The sequence below is a fragment of the Mastacembelus armatus genome, chromosome 17, assembly GCF_900324485.2.
Source record: "Mastacembelus armatus chromosome 17, fMasArm1.2, whole genome shotgun sequence".
Taxonomy (NCBI): Eukaryota; Metazoa; Chordata; class Actinopteri; order Synbranchiformes; family Mastacembelidae; genus Mastacembelus; species Mastacembelus armatus.
The window spans coordinates 4,475,353-4,492,070 of NC_046649.1; the positions used below are offsets into that span (position 1 = coordinate 4,475,353).

The window sequence follows — 16,718 nt, forward strand, 5'->3', positions numbered from 1 at the left end:
TAAAGCTACTTCAATTGAGGTTTTCCGCTACATGGGGGTACAAGCTGAGAGCACCACAGTAACATATTAAGTTATTAGTGCAAACATACCCAAATTGTTGCTTATTCACAGAGAGCAACATTAGCATTCATTTGGAGTTGTATTTCTGGCCACCTCACGTATGGTGGCTTTAGGAAGAACACTGTAGTATCCATCCATCTTCTATACCCGCTTTTTCCTAAAAGCCAGGGTCACGGGGATCTGCTGGAGCCTATCCCAGCTCTCTTTGGGTGAAAGGCAGGGGTACACCCTGGACAGGTCACCAGTCCATCACATGGCCACATAGAGACAAACAACCTCACACACTCACACTCACTCCTATGGGCAATTTAGAGTCACCAATCAACCTGACATACATGTTTTTGGACTGTGGGAGGAAACCAGAGTACCTGGAGAAAACCCACACAAGCACAGGGAGAACATGCAAACTCCACACAGAAAGGCCGGGTTGTGAACCCACAACCTTCTTGCTGTGAGGCAACAGTGCTAACCACTCAGCCACCATGCTGCCCAACACTGTAGTATGTAATAAATTATTTCATGACAGACTAAATAGATAAAATTTTGCCAACACAATGAAAAACTGATTTTATAGAAGCTCTGTGACAGTAACTATGACCCTCCATCATAATTTTCATAAAAACATGAAAATTAAATTCAAACAAATTTTCTTTCAAAACAATCACGACACCTTTCTGGACCTGCAGTAGAGACAAACCCAATGTCCACTAAGGTACAGGTGTAAAAACAAGTTTGAAATGAGGTTTACACTCGGTTTTCTGTTTTGTATCTGTTCACAAATGTTTCACAAAGCATTTCCATTTTTGTGCCTGTGTGACAAGCTTGTTTCCAGATTTTATTCATGCAGACACTGAACATGCAAGACAGGAGGAGGTGGAGAGCTTGATTTTACTCATCTCAACTTTATCACACCACACTTCTCTTAAACACACACGCTTAAATTACTTAGACTGTGAAAAAGCAAGGCAAATTATGGTAAAGGTAAAAAAAGTACAGTAAGAAGCAGACAGATTTAAATATATCCCAATTCAACTTTAGTTTTTTAAAATTATTTTGTTATTGTGAATTACTCACTGTCAGTAGTGTCAATCAACCAAAGCAAACTTACACAGGCCTAAAAAGTACAAACCATATATCCAAAAACGTTACAAAAATACACAGGCTTTCACAGGGTGTCCTAATTTTTTCACATGACTGTACAGTGCATTTTGGCACAAAACTACATTGTTTACAAGAAAACTCAGGGTGGCCCTAATGTCAGGATGTAATTATAAACAGTTATGATATTCAAATAATTGTATGCCATATGAACCAAGGGATTAAAAAAAAATTTATTCAAGAACCTGAGGATGAAACACAGTGAAAGAGATGGTTATAGGAGAGTACAGTCAAATACATGCCTCTGTGTAGTGTTTTTTAAGTAGCAAAAAAAAAACAAAAAACAAAAAATTGAGTAAAATAAAAACACAAAATAAACAAATTAACAATAACCCATAAGAAAAGCACAAAACATGATCATGCATTAACATATTAAATTATATGTGCAAATATGCCTAAAAATAATATATTACTGTATGTAGGTAATTGTCATTGTCCTGCAAATACAGTATGTGTGACTGTCCTCTTTAAGAATAACGAGTTAATGAACAGCACAATATCCTTTGGACTTTAAGGATGTATTGATGCTGCTCTGTCACACATGACACTGCTCCATTGCTTAGCAGCAGGTGAAGGAAATGGGATGTGTGATGTTGAAGGAAACAGTATTTAGCTGTAGCCCTCAGTCCATTAAAGGTAGTTCACCATACATCATAACAGAGTGACAACAGTAACTTCTGCAGGACCCTGGAGAAAACCATACCAATACTGTTGACTGATGTTGACACAACATTCATGTCCTATGACCCAAATCTCCCGATCTCAGCAGTGTTCAAACAGGGAATATGAATACTAAACATATAAAATAACAGTCAGAACCCAATCTGCAGATGAACCTCACTGCTGGATGCTAACTAACAGGTGTGTCCCAGCTAGGTAAATATCCAAATACAGAGGCTTGAGAAAATCTTCAACTCTTTCAATTATTGCACTTTGTGCTGTTGATTTAATGTATCAATTTGGACTCAATAAACCATAAAGCTGCAGCACCCCCATCTCTGCAGGACTTCTGAAATTCTGTTAGAGTGACTTGTGGGTTTTGAATTCTGATGGTGCAAGGATTCATACAAACCTTTTTTGAAAATTGTCATGTACAATCAAGTGTAGACTAATAGGCAAAATGGCAATGATATGCATCCATTTAAAATTGAAACCACATCACAAAATGGTGTGCAAAAAGTGAAGGGGTCTGAGTCTTTCCTAAAGTCCCTGTTACCAGATTATGGTACAGTATCTAAATCAAAGCTGCCAGTGTGAAAGCACCCTGTGTCCTAAGTTATAGGGCTCACCAACAACAACAACGTGCCCATTTTACAGTGACACTGACAAAAAGAAAACACATTATAGTGCGTTTTAGTACAATGATGTATATGTAACTTTTAACCTTTCATGGGTTAGCACGGTGACGGTAATGTATGAGTCAAAGTGGGGGAGTGGAGTTTCAGTCACTATGAGGGGGAAATAAATGACATGACATCATCACACAAAAACATGAAAAAACTAAGGCTGTTGACATGGTTTCATGTAGTTACAGTTTTATAATTATTCCTGGTTCCATTAGGAACTCAACATAATTAGAGTGTAGCCAGTGCATAAGGAAGACTTAACCACTTATCTGATCAACATAACAGTGACTGAATGACTTGGGTAATCAAAGGTGAATGCATGGAAATGCAGCTTATTCAATCATTATCTACACTCTAGCGTTAGGGTAGCAGTCCTTAACAGTATTTCATGATTTATGACCTTTTTTTTTTTTTTTTTTAACTAATGTGAGGCTTTCACATTCAGTCATGACAATGATGCCCTAGCAATGAAAAGCGAATCTAAAGGTGCAACAGTGGACATGCATGCTGTGGTTAGGAAATGGGTCTAAGTTGACAGGATGTCTTGAAATATTTAACACACCAGGCGGGTGTGTGGGTCTATATATATCTATGAGTACTGATAGAATGGCTGCTCGTCAGGTCTAAAGCCATAGGCGGTGGCTGGTCGTCCAGGTGATGAGCTGGTCTGGTCGAAGAAATCATTACTGTCTCTGCAAAACAAGTCAGTCAAACTAAGACAGATGGTTACTTTTTTTCATGTGTATACATGTGTAAATTTTCAAATTCTAATAAACAGAAGTCTCAGCTACATTCAAGTGTGTAGCTGCATTTCTTTAGTGCAATCACACAAACACAATGTCTGACACTGTCAACTAATACATTTCTGGAATTCTGCTCTTTACAACTGATCATTGCTGAGAAAGCACTTTCTACTGTTTTTCACAGCACACCAGGTTTGTGGAAGATGTTAACTCACCCTGTATGGTGCAAGTCGCCGTTCTGAGCCTGTGGGTTACTGAGGAAATCCGGGCTGACTGAACCATCTGCTGGAGTCATCACATCTACACACACAAGGATGAGGACATGATATTTTTTTTACAAGTTCTCTAAATCCCTGTGCTACACTTGAAAAAAAAAATCCTCAATGACATCCAAAGGTTCAGCATTGACAAGTTAATAACCAAAAACATTTTGCGGTTATAAATTTACAACAAAATGTGTTCATCTGTAATGCATGTCAGTTTTTCCAGGTTTTTGTGGGTACCTGTGCTATAGAACAGATCCGTCCTGTCATTGTCATAGAAGTACACTTCAGCATCATCAGCCTGACGACTCTCTACCATCTCCAACCACTGGTTGTTATGGAAGCGAAACTTCTCTGACTGAATCTTCCTCCCCCATTCCTCATCATACTCCTGGGAGATGAAGAAACGAGTAAAGAAATTTGATAGGAATCTGTCTCTCGAATTCTTTTTGAAAACAGAATTTTGTGTGTGATGTGTCGCTTGTGCTCCGGCTATTCTGCGTATGCGTCAGCAACATGTATTTCACTTACAGCAATAATATCGAGGGTGTTGTCACACACTTTTTTAATCTCAGCATTCTTGTCATGCATCAGGTCTATCAGATAGGCTGGAGCCTCTGGAGAGAAGGTTAAAGAAAAGCCACAGAATGCTTTCAAGGGTGCTGGTGCTTCTGTAAAACCTGTCTCAGCTAATACTGAAGGTACTAACAGTGCACTGTGGGAAGGATACGTGTGTCTTTGATGATGACATCTCGTGTGGCTTGGTGAAAAACCATTTGATAGAAGACGTAGACAATTTGACACACAAACTCATCGTCCTCCTGTTTGGCTACAGTGAACCAACAGGACACAAACATGGGAAACACGTTGTAATACCATAACATGGAGTATGACACTTGTCAGATGACTGTATAACACAATGTCTAGAACAAAAATTAAAGTGTGTGGGTGTTACCATTGAGCAGCTCGATAAGGGCGGGAATAATGCCAGATTTAGCCAACATGGCGGCACAGGCATCATCTATGGAGACAGTTCCGATCATTATCACCACCTCTAGGATGAGGTCATCCTCTGCTGAGCCTGAAACACATACAAGATGAAGCTTTATGAGATGTTGCTGATGTAGGCTGTTGTTGTGGGACATGGGTTGTAGCAGAACAGAGTTTTGAAAACACACATAAAAAGCACATGAATGGAGCCTCACTCAGTAGTTCAGGTTGCCAGATATTGGAGCCCATCAGATGTTCAAAGACATATTTGAAAAATAATAAAATCCCAATTATCTTTGACAAACACAGACAGTAATATTAACAATTTTGTAAATGAGGCCTCAAATTTGGCAGTTTAAGAATTTTGCGAATGACATGACTGTGTATTTCCCAACCATAATAAATTAGGAAACTGTTGTTTTTCCAGCAGATTGTCCAATGTCTACAGAGGACTTCAGAAGCTGTGTGACCACTGCTCTCTGCAATGGGAACACCCAAAGCTTAACATTAAGAAATAAAAAGTATTGTATCTGTCTGTTTGCATCTTAATCAACAATATATGTCAAGTCACGCTGTTTTTATTTCTCTGGCTTTTTTCGGCATCTTATACAGTGCAGCGACTTACTGTCCTTTTGTTGAATAGTCAGTAGCGTTAGAATGCACTCTTGGCACCGCTGAAGAGGTAAAAACATTTATGTTCACACAAAACTACAACTCCTGGTGCAACACAAGTGAAAATGCTGCCCAAAAGAAAGAGCTGCACTGCAGACTTCAAGGACAAGGACACGCTTCACTTTCTCCCCATATTAGGTAAAGTTGTTTACTTGACATGGAGAATGAAGTGTTCAGTGAATATCATAATGCACTTCCGCTTGTTGTTATGCCTAGCCTAGCCTACATTACTCATAGACTAATTTAGACTACAGTTAGTATAATTAGAACTGCGACTTACACACCGAAGCAACTTATATATGTTTATTTCTGTTCAACAAGGCTGAGTTTGCTAAAAGCGACTTATACCTCGGCGCAACTTATAGCCCAGGAAATACAGTATTTTATTTAAATCAGTACCTGGTTTAAGTCTGTCTTTGAGGTAAGGTACCAGGTTGTACTCCCTCAGCACCAATTCCCAGTCCAGGTCAGGGAGGGTGAGGTTGGCCAGCGTCCCCAGACACTCTAGAACCCACTCCTCCTCTTCGTCTGCACGGATCTCTGCAGCCAGGTCACCGACATAATCCTGGTTTAAAGCACATTTCTCTTTATTTGTTTTGCTTACAACAAAATTAAAAAGAGGTAAACAAATTAAAAAAAGGCAGCAGATGAGATTGGCATCACAACACTCCTTCTCATCTTTTCCTGCATCTCCCCTCGTCTCTTCAGTGGGGACTAAGATGCAAGGAAATGGTACCTTTTTGCTGCAGTTGGCATTCATCACCTGAAGAGGAAAATCATCTCTGTGCTGACTTTAAGTATCTGCAGTTTACACAGAGCACCAACACTGGATTTCTCAGTGAAGGACGAGACTTCTTAACACTTTTGCATATTCACACGTTCTCTAGTATGAAACACCATTACTAATAAATGATAAGATATAATAGAAACTAATAAATCCCACCTAAACACATGAGGGTTGGTTTAAACTAGAAGGAATTCTTTATGAGTCCATCCATCCATTATCTATACCTGCTTATTCCTAGCCAGGGTCACAGGGATCTGCTGGGGCCTATCCCAGCTCTCTTTGGGTGAAAGACAGGGGTCCACCCTGGACAGGTCACCAGTCCATCACAGGGCCACATAAAGACAAACAACCTCACACACTCACACTCACTCCTATGGGCAATTTAGAGTCACCAATCAACCTGACATACATGTTTTTGGACTGTGGGAGGAAACCAGAGTACCTGGATAAAACCCACACAAGCACAGGGAGAACATGTAAACTCCACACAGAAAGGCCCCTGATGGGTTTCAAACCAGGAACCTTCTTGCTGTGAGGAAACAGTGCTGACCACTAATCCTATGTGCTTTTTTAGGGGTCACTTTTGAAAAAAATCCTACAGAACACAACTCACTATGAAGAGTGGTTTGGTTAGTCCATCATGTTGTGAGATGTTTCTGATCATCTTCATCAGCAGGCAGTCTTTCATCTTCAGAGCTCTCTTCATGAGCATCTTCAACCCATTTCCTACAGACAGAGACAGAGATGGTCATAAAACAGACAAAGATCACAGTCAGGGATACACCCTTACTAACAAAGATCTACCTGATAAAATGTGACAGCTATTTAACTGGGTTCATTCATGGTAACATCATAAAATTCCCAAAACCCAAATGCAGCTCATATAAATATACCTTCACACATAAGCTGTGCATTCCTGATGTTTGCAGCCAGGTTGATGCAGATGGAGATGAGCTCAGGTTCAATCTCCTCCTCACCGTTCTCAAAAACCATTTGCATAAGCTAGACACAGAAACACATGTACAGTGCATTTTGACTTTACAACTATCAGATCTGTATAAAAGTTAAAGTCATATTTCTTTAGTTCGTTCTACCTGAGGTATGCAGTCAGTGTAAACAAACATGCCCTTGTAACGGTCATCGATGCTGATGTGATACAGGATACGCATGGCTACCTGACGGTTGTTCTCATCACCTGTTTGTCAACACAAACAGCACCTATTTAGATATTTTTATATTCATCGATGTAGTACAACAGTTAGAGGTGAAGGAAGTAATACTACCATCATTCAATGTATTCACTCACCTCACTCACCCTATAAAAACTCCTAAAAACATTATGGGCTCCATAGAGTTAGTTATTCAATGCCAGGCTACGGTACTGTGAATAAAGCACAATGCACTGACAGACAGTATATACTGTATAATGTTGTGTTTTGTGTGTATTTACCCAACAAGGCACTCAGTTTAGGTAACAGTCCGACTTCCACCATCTTGGCTCTGAGTCCAGAGTCAAAGGACAGGTTGAGCAGCAGACGCAGAGTCAGGTTCAACAGATCTTCATGGTCACATGGAACCAGGCGGGCCAAACGCTCCACAGTATCCATCTCAGCCTCAAATCACACAGAAACAAAGAGGTTAGAAACTAACAAACTTTATTGTTACAGGACACAGGAACAGAATGTTTCCAAATGACAACAAATCCTGAACTAACACTGAAGAGAAAGACACTGAATTCCAGTGCAAGTAATTTAGGTACAAATGGGACAGAAATGAACGGTTTTCACTGATGAATTCATTTCATTAAAAGGTACAGTGCACGCTGTGATCAACAAGTAACATAGATGAATTAACAAAGTTCTATTTGCAAAGAGAAACTGCAGTGCTACCACTTAACATCACAAAAACAAGAGAGGCATGCAGTCTAACGTATCAGCAGCAGCGGCTGGAGGAGAGATAGCTGCTTTGTGTTAACAGCATACTGCGATTGTTAAGTGGGGATGTGATATTCCATAAACTAGCAATCCTCGAACTGGCAAAGAAACAGAGAGGAAACCTATTTCTTAAGTGCACCAACAGGTGTAAACTCTGGCTAAATGCTATTTCAGAATTCAAAATGTCGGTAAACCGTATTTACATGAGATCACTGAAAGGTGCAAATAACTTTATATTGCCTATTCTGTCTGAAAAAACAAAACTGAAAATGGTATTAAAAACAATAGATATTAATAAGAAAACATAAAAAACAACAAATCCTCACACGGCAAAAGCACTAATAAGTAAAATGTGTGTTATTACGTATACCACTTGATTAATTACTATGTAAGCAGTAAGTGCTTTCCAAAGCTGAAGAATTTTGTGTTCTGGTTTGACAAGTCAGTCCCTTCATTTGTAGCCACACGGCTTGGACTGACACATTTAAAAAGAAGTACAGAATATAATTTAGGTTCTCCCTTTGTCCTTTTTCACACCAGCATGAACATTTCTTCCACTCACCATGTCATTCTTGTTCTCTAAAAAGATGGACAATTTCTTGAGGAATGAAACCACCAGGACCAGCAGCTCCTCATCATCCCGTTCAAGAACTTTGACCAACAGGGTAACAATGTTTTTGTTCCTCATCTTCAGCTCCGTTCTCGTGTCCTCAGCGAGGTTCAACAGGAGGTACAGAGACACTGGCAGACACAGGACAAATTGAAGAACAGAAGGTGAGAGAGAAAATCAGACATCTCAGGAAGATTGATTTAGGCTCTCTATTCTGTGTCTTTATGTTTCATAAAGCCTGTTTGTAAAGAAAGTGTTTAATGCTTGGACTCATGAAACTTTGCAGCCAGCCTACCTCTGAGCAGCTGTTCCTGTTTAGCCAGAAGGCCCTGGTATTTCCTCAGAGCTTTGCCTTGATCTTTTCTTAGAGAGCCATTTTCTGGCGCTGACTCATGTACACAAGAGCGTTAAGGAGCATGTACATAAAATAAGTCTACTAATTGAGCGTGGAGGCATACAGTGCCTTGAAAAATTATTCACCCCCTTTGCCCTTTTCCTATTTTGTTACCTTACAACCTGGAATTGAAATTGACTGATTTACAAATGATTTACAAAGCATGCTTACAACGTTTGGGATGCAAAATATTTTTTATTGTGAAGCAAACACCGCTTTAGCAGTGTGTTTAGGATCATTGTCCTGCTGGAAGGGGAACCTGCAGTCTCAACTCTCAAAGACTGAAACAGGTTTCTTCAAGATTTGCCCTGTGTCTATCACCATCCATCACTCCTTTAATTCTAGCCAGTTTCCCAGGGTCTGCTGATGAACAGCATCGCCATAGCATGACACTGCCACACCACGCTTCACTGTGGGGATGGTGCTCTGGGGGTGATGAGCGTTGTTGGGCTTGTGCCAGACATTGCTTTCATTCAACTTTAGTCTCATCTGACCACAGTACCTTCTTCCAGGCATTTGGGGAGTCTCCCACATGCCTTTGGCAAACTAAAAACATTTTTTCCCTGTTTTATTTTCTTTAAGCAAGGGCTTTCTTTTGGTCACTCTCCCATAAAGCTCTGTGGAGTGAATGGCTAAGAGTGGTGCTATGGCTAGAGACTCCAATCTTTGCTGTGAAGCTCTCCAGCTCTTTCAGGTTTATTCTTGGTCTTTTGGATGTTTCTACAATTAATACCCTTCTTGCTTGGTCTGTGAGTTTTGGTGGGTGGCCCCCTCTTGGCAGGTTTACTGTAGTGCCACCTTCCTTACACTTTGCTTTTATGGATTTAATGGTGCTTCGTGGGATATTCAAAGTTTTGGATATTTTTTATAACCCAACCTCTGACTTGTATTTCTTAACAGTTTTGTCCCTGACCTGTTTGGAGAGCTCCTTGGTCTTCATCACAAATGCATGTGGTAATTTTCAGTTTTTTATTTTTTAGAATTTTTCAAAATAAGTACTTTATTCATTTTATTCACAGGCACTGTACCTGGCTAATGAAACGCAAGCGGAATTAACAGCATATGAAAGGATATAAGCTTTGGATTTTTTGTGCAGGTCCTCAAGCCAAATATCGTGTTTCTTCAGCTCATGTTCCACCACACTCATACACAACGCACCGATTTTATAATGACTCACCACTCCGTGAAATTGGGAGAAACTGCAGAGAAGAAGAGGAAAACGCAGACTGTAAGAGGCTGAAGTAGAACAGCATTATATACTGACAAGACAGAGGAGTGTGGCCATTGTGTCTGTTTGCTACCTAGAGAAGCAGAAGAAGATGTAAATGATGATGGTAGCCAGTTCGACACTCTGTTTCCAGTCCTCCCTCAGTACTCGGGCCAGAGCACCTAGAGCTGCCTCTACACACACATGCACGCACACACACTTTTCATATGAGGTGACATGACTCATTGAATGAATGTAGTGGATTTTATTTTGAGGTCACTTGTGATTGCTTCACCAAAATGTTTTACACTATGATCAAAGTTTCTAAAGACTTTTGTTGATGTATTTATAATATGGGACTGTGATGTAGACACACCTCTACCTCTGCAAAAACATCAAGTCTCTACAACAATAAAATACGACAGAGTATGTGCAGAAGACGCAACTGAAGGATATAGTTTTGTTAAATTAACTAGTTTCAATTAATGTTTATGTCACAAATGAAACTGAGGATCACAATTAAGTTCTGCAAATCAACCAGCTGCTGAATTCATCAATAACAGATAACTCTGTTTTGCCGTGCAAAATTCAGCTTTATCTTCAAATGTTGAACAATACAGTATTTTTAGAAGATTTAGTAGTATGTTTGTCTATAGCTTTAACTTAATGAGAAGGTGAAAAACACATAAAACCACAGCCAACAAGACTAGAAGGCACACCACCTAGAAAAAGCCAATTTTCAGACTTGTATTGACGTAGGCACCAAAAACAAGGGGGGAGTGTACCGCTTGTTATACAATTAAGTAATTTAAGTTACTTTGTTATCTCTGCTTCAAACTATAAACAAGTAGAGTGACACCATACCATTGTTTAGCAGCTCCTCCAGGTTATCAGGGTTGCGGGCGAGCTGCAGAATGAGAGCAGAGCCTCTGATCTTCTCTGGGATGTCTTCATAGAGCAGCTCGACATACTCATCCACTCTGGTTATACTTGCTTCCTCATTTAACTGCACAGACACAAACACTCAGTTACTGACACAGGCATGAACTTAAACCATACCACAAATTCAAGTATAACAAACAGTGTTATTGGCTTTAGTTAATATCAGTGTTATTAACTACCAGTTAACTGTCCTACCTTTAATAAGTAACAGTTAGTTATAATGTTATTAAGTAACAGCTTTTAGTTAATAAGAGTGTTTTCAACTAACAGTTAACTAAAATTATAGGAAAAGATGCTGTCAAACCCATAAATGCTTGAGTGTGAAAAGAGCTGCAGGACAGTCTTGAAATATATAGAACAACGTCTTGCAAATGCTCTCTAAGAACTGAGATCACGCTGAAGAAAGAGGATCAATGAACAAGAAGCCAGACTTGGTCGGTGTACTGATCCGCGTTACCTCCATTCCTTCAAATGGTGTCAGCTCTCTAGGTTTCACTGTTTTTTTCTCCTTCTTCTCCACTGGTGACACAAAACAGCAACGGCCAACAAGTTTAGACTAATATGTTGTTTACAGTTCAACTACATACTGTACCTTCTCACTCTTTCCTCAGTAATGTGTGAAAAACTTTATCTGTATGGTTGCTCAATGGATTGCTTTTCCACTGCTCAAATCTGCCATCACTTTATGCCTTTACATATTGAATGTATTAATTCTTCAAAACTCACCTATACTAAAATGCCCTGCCATTACTGTGTAGGCCATATAAAGAACAACCTTTAGTAAGAGATGTACACGTTGTGTCCTCACACTAGGTGAGTGAAATAAAGTTTGCAATGGGGAACATTTGGATATGTTTAGACTCTGCAGCAGGGGTGTAAAATCTGTGAAATGACTGACCTTTGCCCTCCCCAGGAAATGATTTCCTGTTCTGTAGGTAATACAGAAGTTGCTCCACCTGCGGCAAATGGGAAGGAGAGATGAGCTTACACTCGTCCACCACCTTCTTGGCCAAAGCTCCCACATCTGTACTGGGAGAAAGACTTTTCAAACGGACACTGTAGGCAGAGAGAAGGGCGACAGCAAAAAGTTTGATTTTATTAATTTCCACAGTTTTAAACATGTTTTTAATAACTTGGGCTTAAACACATCAAAGGCTACGTTCACATTACAAACGACATGCAATTCTGATCTTTTGGTTGGATCTGACCTGAATGTGGATGCACAAGCTGCGTGTGTGTGCTAAGTGACATGTCTGTGCTCGTGTCGTCTGGGTTGAAAACAGGTCATCTTTGTGCATCTACTCGGTTATTTCAAACAATGGATGTGATTTGTTTCATATGTGGTATTTGATCTATGTGCTGGAGAACAGCAGGCACTTAGTCAGCTGTATTTGCTGAGGTCCAGAAGAAGGAAAAAGGCATACGCCTCACTTTCATGCCGCTGCTCCACTGTGCTCCATTGTTGAACTGAAATTCCTGTGCTGTTGGTGCTGATGATGTCAGCGACCCACACATACGCAGAGGCTAAAGAAGTCGCAGGGATTCTGAGCTTAGGAGTCAGACTGAAATCGCATGACTGCGAATTAGATATATATTAGACTTGGGACCACATATGAAAGTGACCCAGATACAATTGGAAAAGCATCCAATTTGTGCATTCAGACAGCCCTAAAACCAACAAACAAACAGTTCTGTGTCACATTAGGAAAAAAATGGATTAAAGTCACTTCAGGATGGTCATGTGAGCGTAGCATAAGTGAAACCTAACACTTGGATTTACTCCACATTGACTTTCACTTACAGTTATCTTGGAAGAATACACAGTGAAAACAAAGTCTTCTTTAATACCAGGTAAAAGTCTTGCAGAGATTTTAAGAAGTAGCTAACACATTTTTGAATCATTTCATAAAAGCACACATACAAATAACTGATAATATACCTGCTTCAGTCTAGATGGATAAACGCAGCATGGAAAACACAGTGGTCTCAATAAAACTTACCCAGTTCAATGAGAGTAAAAAAATTAAGAGAGGTAGCAAACAAAGAAACAATGATCTAAGGTGAATGGAGGAAAAAATACGGCAATGAAAGGCTTGTATGACTTTCAACTGAAGCACAGCAAGAGAAGAGATGGGTTAATAGCTGCAGATGTTATAGGAAAAGGGGGACTCACATTTTCTGTCCCTCCTTGCGGTCACCCAGCATATGACCTCCACCCTCTCCCAGAATCGATGCTTCCACCTCATAGTGGATCACAAGGGCCTTCTCCGTGGGATGGACATCTAACCTGTCCACAGTCACTTTGCTTTGGGGGATGATGAACAGATACTTCAGTAACCAACAGTAAACACTTTTTGCTTTTCTTACGTACATGACAAAACTTTATCCCTCCACCAAAACAGCCACGCTGGACAGAGGAAGACACACCTCAGCATCTCACACACTGTGTGGTTTTTGGCTGGCTAATAATCATGTCAGATCTGATCTTAGATCAGTTCACATGTAAACTACCAGACAGGAAACAAGCTGAATATGAAGACATCCAAGCAGCTAGGCTATCTGTCAGCTAACCGGCTTTATCGGTGTGCCGGAAATTATATTTCTATTTGTAGTTGGTTTTATAAAATGTTTATTGTGATGGATTCGGATTGATTCTCTGCACTGATTCACACAGATTAGCTCCTTACTTTGCTTTAGTCAGCACTGTCTTCGTGTTTTACAGTAACCCAATGCCAGTCGTCTGCACACAAACACATTTATTTCATTTTTTAGCTAACTGCTGATGTTTGCAGTCATTTTCTGACAAGCCAGAAAATACGACACCGGCACAGTCTGGTCAGTAACACAGCACACCTGGTGCACCAGGCTAACACGCTGTTTTAACAACCGGTCTGCTATGTTTACTCCTGTTAAGGAGGAGACCCAGGCTAACCTCACCCCACCCCCAAATTAAATCAGCTCCTGCTAAATCCACCTTAGCCATGTTAGCTTAGCTGCGTCTCACCGTTTGAGGTAACGCGCGTCATCCTGCATCTTCCCAGATGTAACTCTGCTTCAGAAAATGAATTTAAGAGCTGACGAAGCCCACAAATCACGGACCTCACAAATTACAGCTACTGGTCAATCTCTGGCTCGATACAAAGGACAACACTTCTTTTTTTATCGGCGGATGGCGTCCAGCGTTAAGGTGCCTTACCGCCCCCTACTGGCCGAGGCGCATTATTGCCTTCATAATTGGCCACGGTATGGCCTCTGAATAGTGCTGAGGTTCAAATGCTTTAAAAATAATCCTTCTGCATCCAGCACCCCCTGTTCACAGACAGCTTCATCAACACAATATGCCCCCCGCGACCATGGCTGGTTAACATTTAACAAATATAAAGGGTGTAATAAGTTTCCAAGACAAACAGAACAATAAACACAATAATGATGGAACAAATTGTGCTCTTTTAATTTTTTATTGCACATTTTTTTAACTCATAATACTTTAGTTTAACTCTGCATTTTACACTAAAGGGGAGTATCAAATAAATAATAAAAGTGTCAACAAATCCAATTCCCACAAAACCCTTAAATCCTGAGCAGCACTAATCTGAGAAGAGATTAAAATGGGTTACAGTAACAGAAAGGCCTTTTCAGACCATCCCTCAAAACAAACGATCATTGCTAAGACAAATGTCCACTCCTCCACTCTGACAAGCCATGTCATGTTCTCAGTATCTTTGGGTTCTTTTCAAAGGAAGTTCACTGTGTAGGCTAATTTTTGGACCCATAGTATGTTGATTTTATTTATTTATCTATTTTGTTCAATAAAAGAAACAAAGCAACAGTTTCTAGCTGCAACGAACCTCACAGGAAGAGAGATGCAAAACAAAGCAAAACATGACATTATATACTAGCCAAAAATCACATATCGTTGATTAACTACAGGTGGGGAGGGTTCTGGTTTAGACTTTAACCTTCTCTTGTTGATCCCTGGGACCACTGAGCTGGTCCCAGCCGCTCGGCACTGTACCATCCTCCTCTTCTTATCTTCATGTGTAGAGCTGTTCCCCATCTTACAAGACATTCAGTGGCACAATACAACTGCATCTTTCTACACAAACAACTCCTTATATGGTACCTCACCCTTGATATCTGTTATTTTCTCATCCCCAGTTGATCAGATTCACCTTGCCTCTCCCTCAGCAACAATGTATCATATAGGCCTGTTCTCCCCGCAGACAGATCCTAACTCCCAGATTGTATTGTCCCTTCACACTGTGGAAACAATTCTTGTAACCTTCTCTTCCTATGACCTTTTCCTGCACAACTCTAGCAAGTATGTGTTAATAGTAACAAAGTTAAATGGTTAACCAAGCATCAAGTCATTTACATTAGTTCCATGGCATTCTATAGCATTGCACAACACATGTGTAAGCATAACATTTCTTTGTTAATTATTCTCCCAACATCAACCATCAAAACATTCACATTAATATTCAGTAGTATCAGGGTCAAACATTCACATTAGTATCCTCAAGGCACTCTTTATCATTATTTCCCCAACAACACCTTCATCATGACTTACGTCATAAATATTAAATAATATTTTCCTAAAGAAATGTCTAACACAATATCAGACACCCCTAAAGTGGATCCTGGATCATAGATCTATACAATACCAATATGCTTGGTTTTGAAGGACTACATAAACTCCTCATTGTAACTTGATGAGCAAAGCAGGCTACCTTTAATTTAGTTGCTATATCTTTCTGATAGCCAGCATCTCTGGTGATCACGCCTAATGCCTCACTGTAGGCTCAGATTAGACACAAGCAGGAGGAAGGCAGGAGCATGAAGTTTCACACCCCTACTACACAACATTCCCTACTAGGCTGAAAACACTCCCTGACATGGGTCTGACTGTGTAATTGGAGATATCTGAAGATAGTGAAAGTATAGATGCAGGGAGCTCTTTTTCACTAAACCGCTGTCCATATTAATACAAATGTCTGAAAAGCAAAGCACTGATGGAGTCTGTATCCTCTCTCCTCAGGAGCGTTTGTGCCTGTTAAATTATTTAATTCATTTTTCAAACAGGACTTTGCTGGGAAACATTATTTGCCTGCAACAACCCACACAGAAGATTTGTTTATTAATGTATAACTAAGCGTTAAAAAAATAAAAACAGTGATTATAGTGTCTATAATGGACTGGTGACCTGTCCAGGGTGTACCCCTGCCTTTCACCCAAAGAGAGCTGGGATAGGCTCCAGCAGATCCCTGGGACCCTAAATAGGAATAGGTGGGTATAGATGATGGATGGATGGTTACAGTGTCCGGATAGGAGCTGAAAGTTAACCTCTGACTATGTATAAAAACTATTAATATTAAAAAATCTTAATCAGAAATAAGTGAAACCTTTGTTTGTCCTACAGTGAAACAGTCCCTGACATCCTCTGCTCTCTAAACCTTCTCAGGGTTTCAGTTTCAGAAGCTGGTGTTGTTCAGGTTTTGCAGTATATATTGTAGCATGTACAACTAACAGACACACACAGAGAGCACTTTGTTCCCAAAGTTAGATTTAATTGAAGAGCTCTGATATGACTACTTTTTTAACATGCACTTTCT

At 40.0% G+C, this 16,718-nt stretch overlaps 1 protein-coding gene across 1 annotated transcript; it reads right to left on the minus strand.

The window, feature by feature from the left end:
- Nucleotides 1–1,124: 1,124 nt before the first annotated feature.
- LOC113134840 (kinesin-associated protein 3-like) lies at nt 1,125–14,290 on the minus strand. The gene is made up of 20 exons (XM_026314377.1): nt 14,111–14,290; nt 13,280–13,411; nt 12,005–12,162; nt 11,564–11,625; nt 11,029–11,170; nt 10,259–10,358; nt 10,032–10,156; nt 8,859–8,957; nt 8,516–8,694; nt 7,470–7,632; nt 7,114–7,214; nt 6,913–7,021; nt 6,633–6,745; nt 5,632–5,797; nt 4,526–4,651; nt 4,301–4,399; nt 4,102–4,187; nt 3,811–3,961; nt 3,523–3,607; nt 1,125–3,256 (listed from the first exon to the last, which is right to left on the minus strand). Exons 1-20 carry the CDS (start codon nt 14,137–14,139, stop codon nt 3,154–3,156), a joined length of 2,328 nt encoding a protein of 775 aa, XP_026170162.1. The 5' UTR covers nt 14,140–14,290; the 3' UTR covers nt 1,125–3,153.
- Between the last annotated feature and the right edge of the window lie 2,428 nt (nt 14,291–16,718).

Bases quoted from the DNA above. Each gene is read 5' to 3' on its own strand.
- LOC113134840 (XM_026314377.1), bottom strand. From the start codon at position 14,139: ATGCAGGATGACGCGCGTTACCTCAAACG. The intron at 8,695-8,858 runs GTAGGCTGGCTG...TGTGTCTGCCAG, and splicing joins ACAGGAACAGCTGCTCAGAG to TGTCTCTGTACCTCCTGTTG. The intron at 3,257-3,522 runs GTGAGTTAACAT...CTTGTTTTGCAG, and splicing joins GGCGACTTGCACCATACAGG to AGACAGTAATGATTTCTTCG.